General features: G+C 37.9%; 1 protein-coding gene across 13 annotated transcripts in view; it reads left to right on the top strand.

Annotated features, from left to right (window-relative positions):
• Herc2 (HECT and RLD domain containing E3 ubiquitin protein ligase 2) overlaps window positions 1-17680 on the top strand; it is a 183704-nt gene that overhangs the window by 141265 nt on the left and 24759 nt on the right. For 8 of the 13 annotated variants that reach the window (XM_048793048.1, XM_048793046.1, XM_048793049.1 and 5 more), the window contains 10 exons: window positions 1614-1767; window positions 5906-6013; window positions 7466-7597; window positions 8029-8187; window positions 8273-8391; window positions 9227-9388; window positions 9816-9971; window positions 10355-10470; window positions 10782-10980; window positions 15352-15566. In XM_048793048.1, coding sequence (XP_048649005.1) covers window positions 1614-1767; window positions 5906-6013; window positions 7466-7597; window positions 8029-8187; window positions 8273-8391; window positions 9227-9388; window positions 9816-9971; window positions 10355-10470; window positions 10782-10980; window positions 15352-15566 — 1520 coding nt within the window. The remainder of the gene's footprint in view (window positions 1-1613; window positions 1768-5905; window positions 6014-7465; window positions 7598-8028; window positions 8188-8272; window positions 8392-9226; window positions 9389-9815; window positions 9972-10354; window positions 10471-10781; window positions 10981-15351; window positions 15567-17680) is intronic. The other 5 variants (XM_015480325.2, XM_048793043.1, XM_048793045.1 and 2 more) reach the window with 2 other exon arrangements.

The following is a 17680-nucleotide window of genomic DNA, read 5'->3' as shown; positions in this document are numbered from 1 at the left end:
CTCAATTTGTCAACGTCCTTGCTGGTCTTTTTCAAGAACTGCTTTGCCAGGGGACCTGGTACAGTGTTCCTGTTGCGGAAAATTCTGCTGTTTTTTTTTTCTGGACCCCATCTCACTACCACCGAAATGATAAAGTACTTAAGAACAGTTGAGTAGATGATGTGGTAGAATTTTAGGTACTTGTTATTTCTTAGTTTTAAAGACAGATTACATGGCATAATTCTAAAGATTAATCAAGGTAAATTGCCATAAACAGAGTTTGATTTTTTTCCCTCCACAAGTTTATTGCTTTTATGAGAGGAAAGAATGTGCATGAGAAATTTGGTTTAAAATAATACCCAGCGTTTGCCATACAGATCTCTACCATGTGTGATTTTGGTGCATTCTGTCAGTACAGAGAGTAGGTGTTATGTTTATATACAGATGAGAAAACTGAGGCTCCAAGAGGTTGTTACTGGTTTGAGGATACTAACTGTATTTTAGGAGAGATGAGATTGGAACTCTGAGGTCCCTGACACCAGAGCCGTAAATACCATGTGTGTTACCCCCTCCTGATAAACTTAGTGGCCTCTCTTTGGTAGCTTCTGATGGGCTTTTCAGAGGAAGATTCTAAAATTCAGTTCCCTCATGGATTTTGTATATACATAGACATTTGATGCCAACATCTGTTCAAGTAACTCATTCAGATTTCATAAGAATACATGTATTTTCAAATTGTCATTGTAATGGCAAGATGGCTACTTCTGTGTTATGCCCTGACCTAATATGTAAGACTCAAAAAAAAAAAGACATTTGAATTTAAAATAGCATGCCTATATGACAATAATATTAGTTTGTTACTAATATAACTGTTTAGTAAGCCTAGCTGTTCTCTGATTATGAGGAAAAAAAGAATAATCCTATTCCTGAAAAGTACAAAATGGACAGTGTATAAAGAAGAATTATATTTTTTGAGTTGAAAATTTTGCTTATCATAACACATTCTAATTTGTTTTTAAAAATGACAGTCAAGGAGTTCGTAATCACTGGTATTAACCACTTAAATGATGTGAATTGGCACTAAATTTAAAAAATAAAAGACAATATGAATTATAGAGACAGCATGGTGGTGAGCTCAACATTTACTGTCCTTGGTCAAGAGAAATTCCTTAATCTTGTTCATACTTGTAGTCCTCCTTGTTTGAGGTACTCTGTCTGCCATGTCTAGACCTAGGTAGCTCAATTGTTCTTGATTCCTGCCCCGCCCCTTGACTTACAGTGCTTTCTAGGATATTGGTCATTTTCATCAACATTTTCTTCCTTCCCTTGATACTTTCATCACAGGTGTTTTTATCAGTTTGACATGTGATAAAGTGCACCTTATCCTGAGTGTTGTACTTGAGGTGCCTTCCAGCTATTTTTGTATAGATTGTCTCTGAAAGTCAAATAGCACTTTGCAAGTTTTTTGCTGTCTTGATTTTATAAGTAAACCAAACTTTGAATTTAATTTCTCAAACTGCAAGTCCTCTGCCATCCTGTCTCTGGAATTATTCAGAGCAAGATGAGCAGGGTTAGCATCCAGTTGACCCAGGACTAACGCCAGTCAGCCTCATCATTTCCTGCTCTCTTCCTAGGTAGCAGATATGTTGTTGGAGCTCTGTGTCACTGAATTGGAGGATGTAGCCACAGACTCGCAGAGTGGCCGGCTCTCTTCACAGCCAGTAGTGGTGGAAAGCAGCCATCCCTATACTGACGACACTTCCACCAGTGGCACAGTGAAGATACCAGGTATTTGGGGCCAGTCCTGGGGGAAGGGTTGCTGGGCTCACTGCCTTTAGAATGCCTTCATTCTTCAGTCACTTAGGTCGAAATAACCTTCTCTGTTTCTTAGGAAAGAAGTAATAGAATTGCTTTGTACTCCCCTCCTCTTTTAAACAAACAAACAAAAAAAACAAACCCACAAAAATACCTCCTTTTGTCAAGCAAAACATGGTGTAGAAAGCCATGCAAAGTAAATGTTTAGCTTTATGATGGTTGGGATACCTTTGTGATTAAGATATAGGTATAGAGTAAACTGTGCCAACTTGGGGCACACTTCTGTATTTTCCTGAATTGATGCCATTCTGATGTTGAGCCATCATACTTGCACTTCTGGACAGTTTCTGTCACCCAAGTGTATATCTTTATTCCTTTCCTTTTTCCCCGCCCCCTTTTTTTTTCCTTTGTCTTCTTTTTTGACAGTTCACCTGTTGAGGCACTTGGGCCTTTGACCCACTGGGCTTCCCCTTGACCTGGATCTGGTGCTGGCACACTCCTGCTGCAGTTCAACATGTTCTGCCATCCTACCTTTCTTCAACTTGGTCCCTGGTCCAGAAGCCCTATTAGTTCAGCCCTTTGGCAAGAGCCTTTTGCTGGTTGTGACGCATCTACAGAAAGCACCTGAGGTGCACTCTCTCTTTGTGATGTCATCAGCACCTGTTGCTCAGCATGGGAAATAACTGATCTATTGGCATTGCAAACAATGTTATTCTAATTGGATCATTTCTTTCTCATTTATTAGCTGCAATACTTTATAAAGAGATGCTTCTCCTCATCCTTTAGTTGACTTCCCAGGGATACTGTCTGCATGAGAAAGGCAGGATAGAAGCATGATTCTTTCCTTCTATTTACCAGTTTTCTGGAGTATGGACCAGTTCCCTGTCACTCTTCCAAGGTGACTCTTCTTTTCTCCTTCCCTTTCCAATCCCATGTACTGAAACGTGATTTTAATCCATTATAATTACGTGATTATTTTTCTTATTGAAGCTCAAAATATCCTGTCTTTAGACAGTGAAAACCTTTTCAGTTTCGCTTCTGAAATGATTCTGGTGGACTTTTGCTAGCTTCTGTTCAGTCTGGTATGACAAGGGGATCTAGGCTTGTCTCCTAGGTTCTGCATTCCACCTGGAGTACCTGATGGTGTTTTCAAGATCACTATCTGGCCAGGCATGGCGTGCACACCTTAATCCCAGTGATGTGGGAGGCTAAGGCAAGAGGATTACAAGGTTGAGGTCATTCTCAACAAGTTAGGAAGGCCCTGTCTCAAAAAAGAAAGAAAGAAAAAGGCAGGGTGGGTTGTCTGGGGACATAGCTCCATGATAGAGTGCCCCTGAGTTTAATCTTCAGTACTACAAAAAATAAAAAAAATCACTACCTGGTGCTGGGAGACTCATTGCTACTGTGTTATCATTATTTCTAGACCTTTTCAGTGGGCAGAGGTAGGTTGAATACCTGGGTAAGTGGACAAATCGACTTTCTTTTGAGTTCACACTGATACTTTCAATTCTAGTTCAAAAGGACAAGGCTGCTACTTAATCTGTTTTGTCACATTTGTGTGTGTGTGTGTCTGTCTGTCTGTCTCTCTCTCTCTCTCTTTCTCTTTCTTTTTGCATACGTAATCCTGGTTCCAAAATAGGATGATAGAATACCTACCTCATAAATAATCTTTCATTTGCTTCATCTCTCATGACTTACTTAACTGACTCAATACAATTCTGAGTCAGAACTGCCAGCATCAGTATTCTAACTGAAAACATTAAATCTTTTGTCATACACTGTCTTCATTCTTCTAAATTTATGAACATAATTATTCTACCAGAGCATAAAAGCTCCTACTATATTTTCTTTCTTATATTCTTCAGGTATTCTTAGTTTTACTCTATTTAATGCTCTCTCCTCATCCTTTGTCTGTCTCTTCAGATACTGTGAAATGTCTGAACTCTCTAGTAAATTTCCCTGTAGTTCCTAAGGTCAGACTTGTCTATAAGAGTTTGTGCCTGTCTTACTTGAAAGGTTGCTTTCCTGCATATTAAATCCTAGGATCATATATTCTTCCTCTGTGAAAGTATGATATGGATATTTAATATTTTACCTTATAAGATCATGTGATTTTTCCACCCAGTAATTTTATTAGAATACATTTTTGCATAGATCATTCTAGGTGATATTCTCAGGTAAGGAGTGTGTTCTTTTATTATGAAGTTCCACGTCTTTTTCAGTTTCATTTTCTAGGAGTATATTTTATAGAGTTTTCTATCCTTGCTTAGTTCCTTTTTCAGGAAACTTAGCAGTTATCCATGTATTCAGTGCCTTGCAGATTGGTTGCTTCCTCTCTGAAATATTTTTCACCTCTTTCTTTAAAATTTTTTCTTCTTTCCCTCCTTTTATCTCAAGGCATTTTCTATTATTCTTATAAGATCTTAGGCCCTTTTTAGTTTAGTCTATATATTGGAAAATATTTTGAGTTGTAATTCTTCTGAGTTGTCATTTAATTTTTTTTTTGATTCTTATTTATGATGTTCTTTTCCTATCTTGTATCATTTTTCTACTTGCTTTTCACTTGTTTTGAGATGATAGATGGCAGTTTTGGTGGATTTTGTGTTGCACACCTTTTTGGCCTGCTTTTGTTGTTTGTAGGAATGTTACTCTGGTTGTTATTTTTTTTTCTAACAATAACTTTGTATTGGTTTGGCTTTAATGCTTTTTTTTTTTTGGTACTGGGGATTGAACCTGGGGTGCTTTGCCACTGAGCTACATCCCCAGCTCTTTTTATTTTTTATTTGAGACAGGGTATACTAGCTTGCCAAGGCTGACTTTGAACATGGGATCCTCCTGCCTGCTAAGTTGTTGGAATTATAGGCATGTGCTACTATGCCTGGCTAGCTTTAATACCTTTGTCTTCCTTGTTTTATGTCTAATTTATTTTCTTCAACATTTAGAATTAGGTGGCATTCAGAAATTTTTTTTCAAATTCAAATCATTTTTTTTTAACTTTAAACTTATTCTTCATGTTTATAAAAAGGACCAATTGAGGTCTTGCTTCTACTCCCCACCTCCTGTGTGCCCCCAATTCAACTTTATTTTAAAACCAATCAGAGTTTATCGTTCTTCTATGTAAAGCCCACCAGTACATCCTTATAACCTAAAATGAGATGGAAGCCCTGCACAAGGTCACTCTTTCCTGTCTGCTTCGTTTCCTCTCAGGCCTTTTCAGGCCTTACTTACCTGTCCTCTGCTAGTCCATAAGAATATTTCAGCCCAAAGGAAAACTCTTATTCCTTTTAACACCAAATACATAGGCTTTCACACCAAACAATTGTCTATTTCTCTGTGGGCACCTGCTGGGGTGTCTTACAATTCAATTTAATTTTAATACTATCCAGAACAGCCAAAGGTTAATGGCTGAGTCTCACAAACATCTCCTTCTTCAGACACCAAACCCACTTATGAAAGTGAGATTTTCATCCCTAAAACAAAATACCTGAATTAATCAATTTGTAGAGAGAAAGATTTATTTTGGATCACAGTCTTGAAGGTTATAGTTCATGATTACTTGGTCCTTTGCTTTGGGTCTGTGGCAAAGCAGCATATCCTGGCAGATGCACATGGTGGAGCCTAACTTTTAACCTCATGACCTGGAAGCAAAAAGAGACAGGGGAAGGCAGGAGTCCCCAAATTCCTTTTAGGGACACACCCCCAGTGATCTAAATACTTCCCATAAGGCTTCCCCTCCCAAAGATTATACCACCTCCCGATAGCACCACCCTGGGGGACACCAAACTTTTAACGTGGGCTTTTATGGGACATTTGAGATCCAGACTGTTGCAACCCTCCCCATGTTTCATAATTTGCTATAAAACTTGTTCTAGCTGTTGGGGTTGCATTGTAAAAGTTTGCCCTGAAATGAGGACACATAAAAAAATTGGACAAGTGGAAGCGTTTTCAGGTCTTTTAGTCCACAGGCATGAGTGTGGTCAAGTCCTTGATTTAGAGACCAGTTCTTTATTAACCCTTAAATATACTTTAGTTTCACTCTTTCTGCTCAGTGCACTGTCACTTTGTTTGCTGCCTGGGAATGGTCACTGTTTTCTATTCACTTGTCCTCCAGGTGCAGAAGGACTCAGGGTGGAGTTTGACCGGCAGTGCTCCACAGAAAGGCGCCATGACCCTCTCACAGTCATGGATGGTGTTAACAGGATTGTTTCCGTGCGGTCAGGTGAGGAAGGAAGGTTGATTGAGCAAGCAGACTGTGCCTCTGTAAGTGGAACGATTAACCTTTGTAAGTCAAAATGCTGTTTCATTTGGTGGGAGCTTTGAGGAAAGCACAATGAATTGTTTAGCTGTGAAATATAGTAGGTTTTATTTTTTTCTTCTTAGTACTTTAAGTAAGATAATTATCCATGTGATATGTGCTTCTCACCACTGATGGGTAGAGGATTACTGAGTGACCAGCATGAGAATTCGCCCTCTTTGGGTCACACCCAAACCTCATCCAGACAGTTGGAGAAGGTGCCGTAGTTGTCTGAGAGTGTCATGGCTGGGCCTGTGTCAATATAGGTTGCCATTCTACAGAACTTTTAAAGGAATCTGGTTTAGTTTATGGAGTGCTGAGTGCTGGGATAGACAGATGGCATCATGTGCTGTCTTTCTCTTTTCTGCTGGTGTGCTCTATGCGCTTGAGTGGGAGATACTGATCCCTCATTTTTAAATTGTTGGTATGGGGTGTGTGTGTGTGTGTGTGTGTGTGTGTGTCTGTCTGTCTGTCTGTCTTTTCAGACCTCTTCATCCTTCATCTTGAATAAGAGGTTGCAAATTTTCTCTGTAAAAGACCAAGTGGTTAGCATTTGAGGCTTTGTGGTCTGTCATGTACTTGCACACTGTATGTCGGTGAGTGGGTGGGCTGTGTCCCAGTAAAACTTTACTCATGTAATGTTACTTAAATCTCTGGTGAAAAGCGTTGGATGAAGTGTATAGTCATGATGACCATGAGTTTTTCTGACAAATGTCTTTCAGCACAGTTTTTGGTAATGTTGTTAGATAGTGTGGCAGGCTATTTCCTTGCTGCTGCCAGATGGTCCTACAGCACAAAGGTGCCTGGGTCTCCCTGGCTTTTCTGAGATGCCCTCACACATGCTCTCATTGGTAACATCCTAGGCCCTTGGCTATGGCCAGACTGCTCTGCTTCTTCCTTGTGGTTGACCTTTTCTTGGCCTTCCTGAACTGTACATATGGACCTTTTGTGGGAAGATAGTTTCTTTCTCATGTTGTTTGGCTACCAGCCATCCTATTTGACCTTCCTCAGAAATGTGCCTGTGTCCTGACTTGGGCACATGCTGGCTGGCCCTGCAGGCCTCTCACATGCTATCCTAGTCATATGTGTGTGATCATTTTCCCTTTGGCTGCTAACTTCTGTCAGAATAGTGTCTGCCTGTCCTGAGTCTCTCCAGTACTTCGTTCAGGGGCTGAATAAGATCCTGTGGAAGGGCAGATGAATTTAAAAGCTCTTTGCCAAGAGTGATGTTTATGAACTTAAACTTGAAAAAGCATGGCTTGGAGGATCCTGTTGGTCTTCTGACCTGATGTGAATGATTTTTCTTTTTATCTAAGGAGTTTGTGTTGATTGGATGATGGAGTGAACCTAATCCCAGGGTGTGCTTTTCTTCACCAGGCCGAGAGTGGTCTGACTGGTCCAGTGAGCTGCGTATACCAGGGGATGAACTGAAGTGGAAGTTTATCAGTGACGGGTCTGTGAATGGATGGGGCTGGCGCTTCACAGTCTATCCCATCATGCCAGCTGCGGGTAAGGGAGCTGCTATGGCTGTCAGTATTTGGTGACCAGCTATGACTGTTATCCAGGTAATGTGGAACAATATATATCTTTCATTTAGTAATTTAGGGTCTGCCTTCTCCCACTGTGTTGTGGGCAGGTGCTGCCAAAAGTCCCACTGAGGCAAGGATCAGCCCACAGAGAGCCATATTAGCTATTCCACTGTCATGGTACTAGCACTCCATCTTTACGCCATGTGGAAAGTAGTGCTGCTGGTTACATTTCTTAAAGCTATTGATTTCCAATTAACATGTAAAGGGCACAGTTCATGTGACCTAGACAATGGTGTTGCAGGTACATCTTTCACTGCTGTGTTCCAAGTGGAATACCCCACTCCGTTAGTCAGAGTTGTCAGTGTCTCCTGCTTTATCACACATGGGGTCATTTACAGTGCTCCTTCACAGGCCCCAAGGACCTTCTTTCTGATCGCTGTGTCCTCTCCTGTCCATCCATGGACTTGGTGACCTGTCTCCTGGATTTCCGACTTAATCTTGCCTCCAACAGAAGCATTGTTCCTCGCCTTGCAGCCTCACTGGCAGCATGTGCACAGTTGAGTGCCTTAGGTAAATGAGCCTTCATAGTCATGTCTGTCTTACTGTTTGGAAGAAAATGGTCAAGTTCCTTATATTTCCTATCTACTCATTTCAGCTGCCAGCCACAGAATGTGGGCCCTTCAAAGATTAAGGAAGCTGCTTACAACAGAATTTGGGCAGTCGATTAACATAAATAGGCTACTTGGAGAAAATGATGGGGAAACCAGAGCTTTGGTATGGAGCTTTATAATATAGTATCTAGACATGTGATCCTTTGGGAATAAAATATTGCTTAAATCATTTAAATTGTTGAAATGAGTTGGGAAATTTCATCTGAGCATGAGGAGGCCTTCACCACATCCAGATTTTTCCTCATATTGTTGGACTTTGATTTGTAAAAAAAAAAAATCAATGTGTTAGCAGCTGTGTATATCAGGACTGTGTTTGGACTTTACAAGTGAGTCTGATTGGCCACTTGTTCTTTACTGTGCTGTATGGGAGATTCCCTGTTGATCCTAATCATGCAAGAGCACAGGCACATTCTCCATGCCAGAAAGGGATGGTTCCCCAGGAGTGGCTGTTTTGAAATTGGGGCCAAACATTTTGAGATGAATGTTCACATTCCCCTTTTTTATTGTAGTGCTCATATACTTTTAGCTTTTTAGCTTCTTTTCTTACTTCAGCATTTATGTTTGTGTGTGTGTGTGTGTGTGTGTGTGTATGTATGTATGTGTATGTATGTGTGGTGCTCAGGGCCTTGTGCACAAAAGCTTTTTTTTTGAAGTACCAGGGGTTGAACCCAGGGGTGCTAAACCACTGAGCCACATCCCCATCCTTTTTTGTATATTTTATTTCGAGATAGTATCTCGCCGAGTTGCTTAGGGCCTTGCTAAGTTGCTGAAGCTGACTTTGAACTCATTATCCTCCCACCTCAGTCTCCCAGCTGCTGGGATTATAGGTGTGCACCACTGTACCCGGCCAAATAAGCATTTTTTTAATGGGGGAATAGCACCAATAAATGAAATCTTTGACATGAATAAAACAAACTGATCTCTCTCCTGTGTTTTAGATTCCTGCAACAGAATCTCATTTTATTATTTTTAAGAGTTTTACAGGCAGTGCTCTTGCTGCTTTGGTGAAAGGCCTTCCAGAAGCTTTACAAAGGCAGTTTGAATATGAAGATCCTATTGTGAGAGGTGGAAAACAGCTGCTTCACAGCCCATTCTTTAAGGTGATAGTTAATTTATTTTTACAGTGATGGTAGAGTACAGTGCTCTGTGTTACAGGCCTCTTTGAGGGCTGAAGTTGAATATGAAAAAAACTCAAGAAATAATTATGTGTTCTAAGCCTTTATACCTTAACCCGTTGTCTAAATATATCATGCTTTGAGATACATGGGTTCTCTTGTTAATGTACCAGGGATATTGAAGCAGTTGTTGGATCTGAGGTCCCTGTGTATAAAGTGCTTTTCCAAGAACATTAGGAGTAATTATATCACTGTTGAAGTAATAAGGAGCTCCTCCAAAGTCTTCAGAAACCTTGAGAGGTAGCTGGTGACAATCTTCTTACGGGTACATTGTGTTAGTAAACTAGAATGCTAGCTATATTTTTAAGCATCCTTTTGTTTTTTGTTTTTGTCTAATTTTTGGTGGCTCTAGGTCCTGGTAGCTCTTGCTTGTGACCTGGAACTAGACACTCTCCCTTGCTGTGCTGAGACACACAAATGGGCTTGGTTCCGAAGGTACTGTATGGCCTCCCGTGTTGCTGTGGCCCTGGACAAAAGAACACCATTGCCTCGTTTATTTCTTGATGAGGTATTGCACATTATTTTGGAATCACTTTTGTAATGCAAAACATTTTTTTAAAAAATTTAGCTGTACTGTGAAAATACACACACAAAAAAATTTCTCTTGACAAGAAATACCATAAAGAAAAGGTGAATATGAGTAAATGAACTGTGAATTTTAGTTAAAAGTTATTTTTAGTAAACTTAAATATGTAATGTTACTGCCTAGATGGTCTTTAGTAGTTTAGACTTGATGTAATCATATTGATTTTACTTATTAAGTAGAAAATCACAGTGTTAACATTGGCATTTCCTCATATTTCTGGGAAGCAATTCCTCTTGTCTTCTTAATATTTTTTTTTATTCTTTGGATAAGTGTTTAATTCATACTCTCATTATAATGTTGTCTAGGTGGCTAAGAAAATTCGTGAGTTAATGGCAGATAGTGAAAATATGGACATTCTCCATGAGAGCCACGACATTTTTAAAAGAGAGCAAGATGAACAACTTGTACAGTGGATGAACAGGTTATTATATCCAAAACAAGTAATGTTATGAGTGAAAGAGTTTTAAGTGCAATTCTTTCTTATGTCAAAAAAATTTTTTTTTTCTTTTGTTACTGGGGATTGAACTCAGGGTAACTCAACCACTTAGCCATATCCACAGCCCTATTTTATATTTTATTTAGAGACAGGGTCTCACTGAGTTGCTTAGTGCCTTGCTTTTGCTGAGGCTGACTTTGAACTTGTGATCCTCCTGCCTCAGCCTCCAGAGCTGCCGGGATTACAGGCATGCACCACTGCATCCGGCTCAAATGTTCTTTTAATGTTTGTTGCAGGCGGCCAGATGACTGGACTCTTTCTGCTGGTGGCAGTGGAACTATTTATGGATGGGGACATAATCATAGGGGGCAGCTTGGGGGCATTGAAGGTGCAAAAGTTAAAGTACCTACTCCATGTGAAGCTCTTGCCACTCTCAGACCGGTACAATTAATTGGAGGAGAACAGACACTTTTTGCAGTGACAGCTGATGGAAAGGTGAAGATGCCTTTTTTGTGTCATACTGTCATTAAGTCTGAGACAGTTATGTGTAGGTGTATTACTTAATTCTTGTATATGTAAGGCTCTATATTGAAATACTATCTCAATATCTATAGTATTGCTAGAAAGCAATTGCTAGAAGTAGTTGTATTCTAAAAATAATCTTTAGATGTATTCTATAACTTTTTAATCTTTAAATTTTGAACGATATCATATATACAAAAGTATAATTTTATTTGCATATCATTTATTTGATGTATTTTCTTGTTTGCTGTTGTAATTGTTATCTTTTAAAAAATTTAAATCCTGTTGTAGTTGATATGTAGAAATGGTGATGTTAACATATTGATTTTATATCTAGTGACCTTATTCTTTTCTTTCTACTGTATCTCAAGGTTTTTTTTCTTTTTGGTATTATAGAAAGCCATACTCCATAAATGAATGTTGTTATTTTCTAGTTTATCTCTCTTTTGTTTATATTTTTCCTCTTGGGTGGAAAAAAGGGAGCTAGTCCTCCTGGTTGGGAATTGGAGTGTAATGTTGGGCATATTCTTGAAGCAGTGTGATGGGATAATTCACACGTTATTCGTCAGATTAAGGAAGTCTCTGTTCATGAATGGATATTGATTTGTGTCAAACATTCTTTCTGCATGTAAAAAAATTCTCTTTTGAGATGTTTTCTTCCTTCAGTGAATTAATATAGTGAATTGGATTGAGTTTTCTCATGTTAAACTTGGGGGTTCTCTGTATAAACCCAATTTGATCAGAAAATTTTTTTATACTTTTTCAGTTTGTGTTTGTGAGTATTTTGTTCAAGATTCTTGGGAGGTTCATGTTACTGGGTGAGACTGCTTTTCCTGTCTTACACACTCCTTGTCTGGCTTTGGTATTATATCAGGTGTCTGTTTAACTTAAACAACCAACAAACAAAAACCCACAGTCATCATCTCACAGTTTTTCTGGGCTAAGACTCTGGAGGTGGCATAGCTTGGTTCCCTTGGCCCAGAATCTCTGACCAGGCTGTAGTCATCTTAAGGTTGTACAAGGAAGGATTCGGTTTCTTGTGGAATGTTGGGCTGAGGCCTCAGTCCTTCATGAACTATTGGGAGAGCCACTCTCACTCAGGTCTTTGCCACGTGCTATAAAAGCCAGCTTCATCAGCATAAACAAGGGAGAATGTAGGAGTGAGCACCAGCAATGAAAAGACTAGTAGCAAGATGAAACTTTCAATTCAGTTAAGCAAATCACAGAAGTGATGCTTCATCATTCTTGCCTGATTCCGCTCAGAACTGTCTAGGTTCAGCCCACATTCAAGGAGAACACAGAGGGCATGCATGTCTGGAAGCAGGGACCATTGGGAACTGCTGCCACAGGAAATAGGGTAGGAGTAGCTTCAGAAAAAGATTGACGTATATTCCTTTCTTATTTGTTTTCTGGAAAATTCTTTGTCTTTTAGTTTCCTGGTTATTTATTTATTTTTAATTTTTTAATTTTTTTATTTGTTCTTTTTAGTTACACTTGATAGTAGACTATATTTTGACATATTATACATACATGGAGTATAACTTCCCCTTCTTGTGGTTGTATATGATGTTTTCGGGTTATTTATAATCCAAAGTTAAGTGGTATTTCTTTCTTCCTTCAAAAAGGATAAAAACTGATCCATTGTTATGCTCTGTTTTGGTTCTAATTACCCTCTCCCCTAGACATTGTTATTGTTGTTTTATGTAGATCATGCTTTTTTATGATGACCCAGGTCTTTGCTCACCATCATTTCTTATCCCTCAGACCTTATAATTGCTTTTCATCTACTTTATGATTATCTTTTTCAGTTTCCTTTAGTGAGTTTTTGTTGTTGTTGGTTAATTCTCTGTTTTTGTTTGTGTATTTGAACTTTTTTCCCTCCTCTTTTCCAAGATAAGATTTTTACAAAAACAGAAGATGGGACTGATAGAGCCTGTGGGCCATAATTTGTCAACTCCTGTCTGGAGTATAAAATTTTCAGTTAATAATTTTGTTAGCACATTAAAATTTTATTCTTCTGTGTTTTGACTTTCATTGTTACTAATAGGATGTCAACAGTCAGGGTAACTTTTACACAAATTAAGGTAATAATTTTTTTTCTGTGGCTTAATTTAAGATTTTTCTTTGGTAATGTATAGTTCTACTGTGATATGTTTAGATATCAATTTCTCTTTCTTTTCTCCCATTCTTTTTTGTTTTGTGAGCAGTGTTTTTTTTTTGGTGGGGGGAGGGGGGTAAGGTGCAGGTAGAGGGGGTTAGGAGGTGTGAGGGATTGAAGCAGGGAAGGGAAATTTTCAAGAATTCTGGTAAATTTTCAGTTATTATATTTTCAAATATTGCTTCTCCTATATTCTCTGTGTGGTCTCTACCTGGAAGTGATTGCTGTTAGTGTGAGAAGGTGTTTCCTTTATATCTTTTGATGCTTCTTTCATATTTCCTCTCCTTTTTTTCTTTCTTTGTCATATGCTGGATAATTTCTTTAACTTGATCTTCTAGTTCTCTAATTTCTTTTTCCCATCTGTGTAATTTGCTGTTTAATATGTAGTTTCTAGAATTCTGATTTGGGTTATTTTTTATCCTCTTAGTTCTTGAGCATATTTTTGAAGATTCCTCCCCCCATCTCTTTTTTAAGTTGTCCATGGATCTTGGGAGGTTCATGTTACTGGGTGAGACTGCTTTTCCTGTCTTACACACTCCTTGTCTGGCTTTGGTATTATATCAGGTGTCTGTTTAACTTAAACAACCAACAAACAAAAACCCACAGTCAGGGCTGAGAATTGACACAGTGCCTCATACTTGCTAGGCAAGTGCTCTACCACTGAGCCATAATCCCAGCCCTGAAGATTTTATCTCTTTAAATATAATACTAAACTGTTGTTCTTCTGCTGGCTCTTAATTTTGGCACCTTCTTTCCTTTTTTATATGATGCAAATTTTTTAAAACTATGAGCTTATCGTTTTCCTTGGAAACTTTTGTATAGAAATTTTTTGAGGTATAGTTTGTAATAATGCATCCAAAGAGAGTTTATAAACTTGGGACATTACCAACTTAACCTATTTTAAAATTAAATTTTTTTACTAGAGGATTTTAGTCCATAGGCGTAAATTTAGAACGAAAAATCAACTTGAGGACTGGTTTTTGTGGGTATAAATTCTCAGGGCAGATGCTTCACCTTTCATTTAACGTTAAGAAAGGCAACTTTCTTTGTTGTTCTCTTCTTATTTCTCATTGATGGTCACACTGAGGGAGCAGCCCTGTGGAGTCTAAGGAATCTACAGTCTCCTTTGAGGTTGATGTGTAATTGATTTTACACAGGGAGAATGTGCCTGTGCTCTTGCATGATTAGGATTAACAGAGAATCTCCCATACAACACCCCCACACATCCTGTGCACTCAGGATCTTCAAAACCTTCCCCGGAGAAGCTGGCAGCTGGCTTGAGGGTGCATTTATGTACCTGAGTTTACAGTTTCCTTACTGTTGTATCAGTGTAGCAACACATTTGAAAAATGACTAAAATAGAATGAAACACCATGTAAATGCCTACATGCATTTGGAAATGTCAATCTGATCTTTCTTTCCCCCTAATTAATGATGAAGATGTTTTGTGTCCCAAAACAATTATTATTTATGTAGAGTGAAAAATGATGTTTTTTCTTGTGTGATTTATATGCTGCCTTGATGATATATTAAAATATATTTATAATTTTTCTGTGGGATGTTTCCATGGGTTTATTTTTCAGAGATTAGCATATAGTAGATAATTAAACCTTTTTTTGTTATGCTAATGGTCTATACAAAAATGGAAAAGTTTCCATGGAGAAGCCCTTATTTTCAAAATATAGTTTTTGAGCATTTGTGATTTCTAATAGTCAAGTTTTCTTTCATTATTAGAATTTTGATAGAGAATGTAGAAAGTTCTTAGACATTCTGTGATTTTTTTTTTTTTGTTTTAAATACCTTTATTTTATTTCTTTATTTTTATGTGGTACTGAGGATCGAACCCAGTGCCTCACACATGTGAGACAAGTGGTCTACCACTGAGCTACAGCCCCAACCCTTGTGATTTTTTTTTTTTTTTATTTTAGTACTCTGGGAGCTGGGGTTGTGGCTTGGTGGTAGAGCGCTTGCTTATCATATGTGAGGCATTGGGTTCTATTCTCAGCACCACATAAAAATAAGTTAGTAAAATAAAGTTATTTTGTCAATCCACAACTAAAAAAAATTTTTTTATATTTATTACTCTGTGGTAACAATGGTTAGAGCTCTGATTAGGTTTGTTAATTTTTAAATCTAGGGATATTTAGGTGAAAATCTAATGTTGCTATTACTTTTTGTTTCCTTAGCTGTATGCCACTGGCTATGGTGCTGGTGGCAGACTAGGAATTGGAGGGACAGAGTCAGTGTCTACCCCAACATTGCTGGAGTCCATTCAGCACGTGTTTATTAAGAAGGTGGCTGTGAACTCAGGAGGAAAACACTGCCTTGCCCTCTCTTCAGAAGGAGAAGTTTACTCTTGGGGTGAGGCAGAAGATGGGAAGTTGGGGCATGGCAACAGAAGGTATTATGTGAAAACATCATTTTCAATGATATGTTTTCCTTTGTTTCAATGCTGGCACAGTATATTAGCACTTTGTTTTTCAAAACAACATTTACAACAGTCTGTTCAAATTAAATAGTGACTCATTTGGCAGAAATAGGTAGGTTCACGTGCCAACCTGTGGGCTTACCTATAACACTACTTTATTGGGAGAAAAACAAATCAGTTCTGAATTTTTCATTTATAATTACAAAGCCTCTTTTTGTCTTTCTTCTCCAAATCATTCACTGAATCACATTTGGCATTTTATGTGTTACACGATACTAAAACTGTAAACACAGAGGAAATGGCAGGAATTTGAGGGGGAAGGACATGCAACTTACAGTGGTTTTTAAACAGAAGAACCAAGCTCATTCATTTTTACAAATTAATGGCGGCTGCTAGCCAAATTGGAATAACATCAGTCTTCCTTATCCTAGAAATTACTAAAATGCTGTAAAAATGTACAAAACAATCACCCTAAAGGCATTGGAAATTGACAAAGCACAGTGTTTCCTGAAAATGGGAAACAAACAAGGCTACTTCTAAAAATTTCCTCAGTGAACTGTCTGTAAAAGGTTTGCAGGATGTGGCACAGGAAGGAGGACAAGTCCAGGCACTAGCTTGAAGACATCCTTAGTGTGGAGGAGGCAGAACTGAAGTCCAGGGAAGCTAAGACATGTGAGGATGCAGAGTACCAGGAAGGAGAGAACTCCAGGGACCTGCAGAGCTGAATACAGCAATCACATGTGTATGAGGCCAAGGAACAACCACCCAAAAAGGATTAGAAGAAAGAGTTCCCAGAGTTCTCCCATGAGGCAGAGGATAGAACTCCCAGAAACCTCATAATTCAAAGGGCATTGATGAAAATATTTAAAATGATGTTGTCAAATAAATAGTAGGGGGAAAATTAATCATGTACTACTTGTAGCTATTATCTCATCACCAAAACTTAAAAGTAAGACCTGAGATGATTAAAACATTTGTAAGCAATTTAACATATAATTTGTTTTTATGAGTTAAAAACAAATCCCTAAACATGGTAAACTTCATAATGTCCTGTATCTACTCAAAAACTACCAGGCATACAAAAGAGCAGGAATATAAATACAATTCATATAAGGAGAAAAACCATTCAGTTAAAATGGATCTAGACACGACATAGTGATAGAATTGCTCCATAAGAACTTTATTAAAGCAATTATTTTAAGCAAATGCCATATCTTCAAGAAGGTAAAGAAACTTGAATGTGTTAGGTAGAGCCTGAAAGATATGTACATGCCCAAATCAAACTCCTAAGGATGAAAAATGTAATGTCAGAGAAATAAAGTACATTGAATGGAATTAATGGCAGATTAGACATTGTAGAAGAAAAGGTCAGTAAACTCAGTAGAAACTGTCCAGGGTGAAACAGGAAAAAAAAAAAAAAAAGAATATTCAGATGAACAGAACACTAGCAAACAATGGAACAACTTCAAATAGCCTAATACATTCACAATTGGTGGGTATTTGGAAGAAACAATGGAGTTTTGTGAAATCATAAAACATAATAAAAAAAAAAAAGGCAGAAAAAGAGGGAAAATTCAACAAAGAACAGATGGGACAAATAGAAAACAAATAGCAAGATGTGGACCTAAACTCAAAAATATTGATAATCACTTCAAATGAAATTGTCTGAATACCTTAATTAGAAGTCAGAGATGATCAAAATGGAAAATACAAGCAAGATCAAACAAATGCTCCTTACAGTGATCCCACCTTAAATATAGATATATAAATAGACTAAAATTAAAAGGATGGGAAAATATATCTTGCTAAAACTAATGAAAAGAAACTGGAATGCCTGTATTTATATCATGCAAAGTAGATTTTACAGCAAATAATATTGGTAGGGATTAAAAGTAATTACTTAATGATGAAGTAGTTTATCAAGAGGACATAATCAAACAAATATTAATTCCATATACCTAATAATAGACATGTCAAATAAATAAAATTAAAAAAAAATACTAGAACCCCAAGGAAATATAGACAAACCCACAATTGCAGTCAGAGATTTTTAATGCCCCCTTTTTATAATTGGTAAAATAAGCAAA

This window comes from Marmota marmota, unplaced genomic scaffold, assembly GCF_001458135.2.
Source record: "Marmota marmota marmota unplaced genomic scaffold, marMar, whole genome shotgun sequence".
Classification (NCBI taxonomy): Eukaryota; Metazoa; Chordata; class Mammalia; order Rodentia; family Sciuridae; genus Marmota; species Marmota marmota.
The sequence above is the reverse complement of the archived record's forward strand: the minus strand, read 5'-3'. Positions and strand labels throughout refer to the sequence as shown.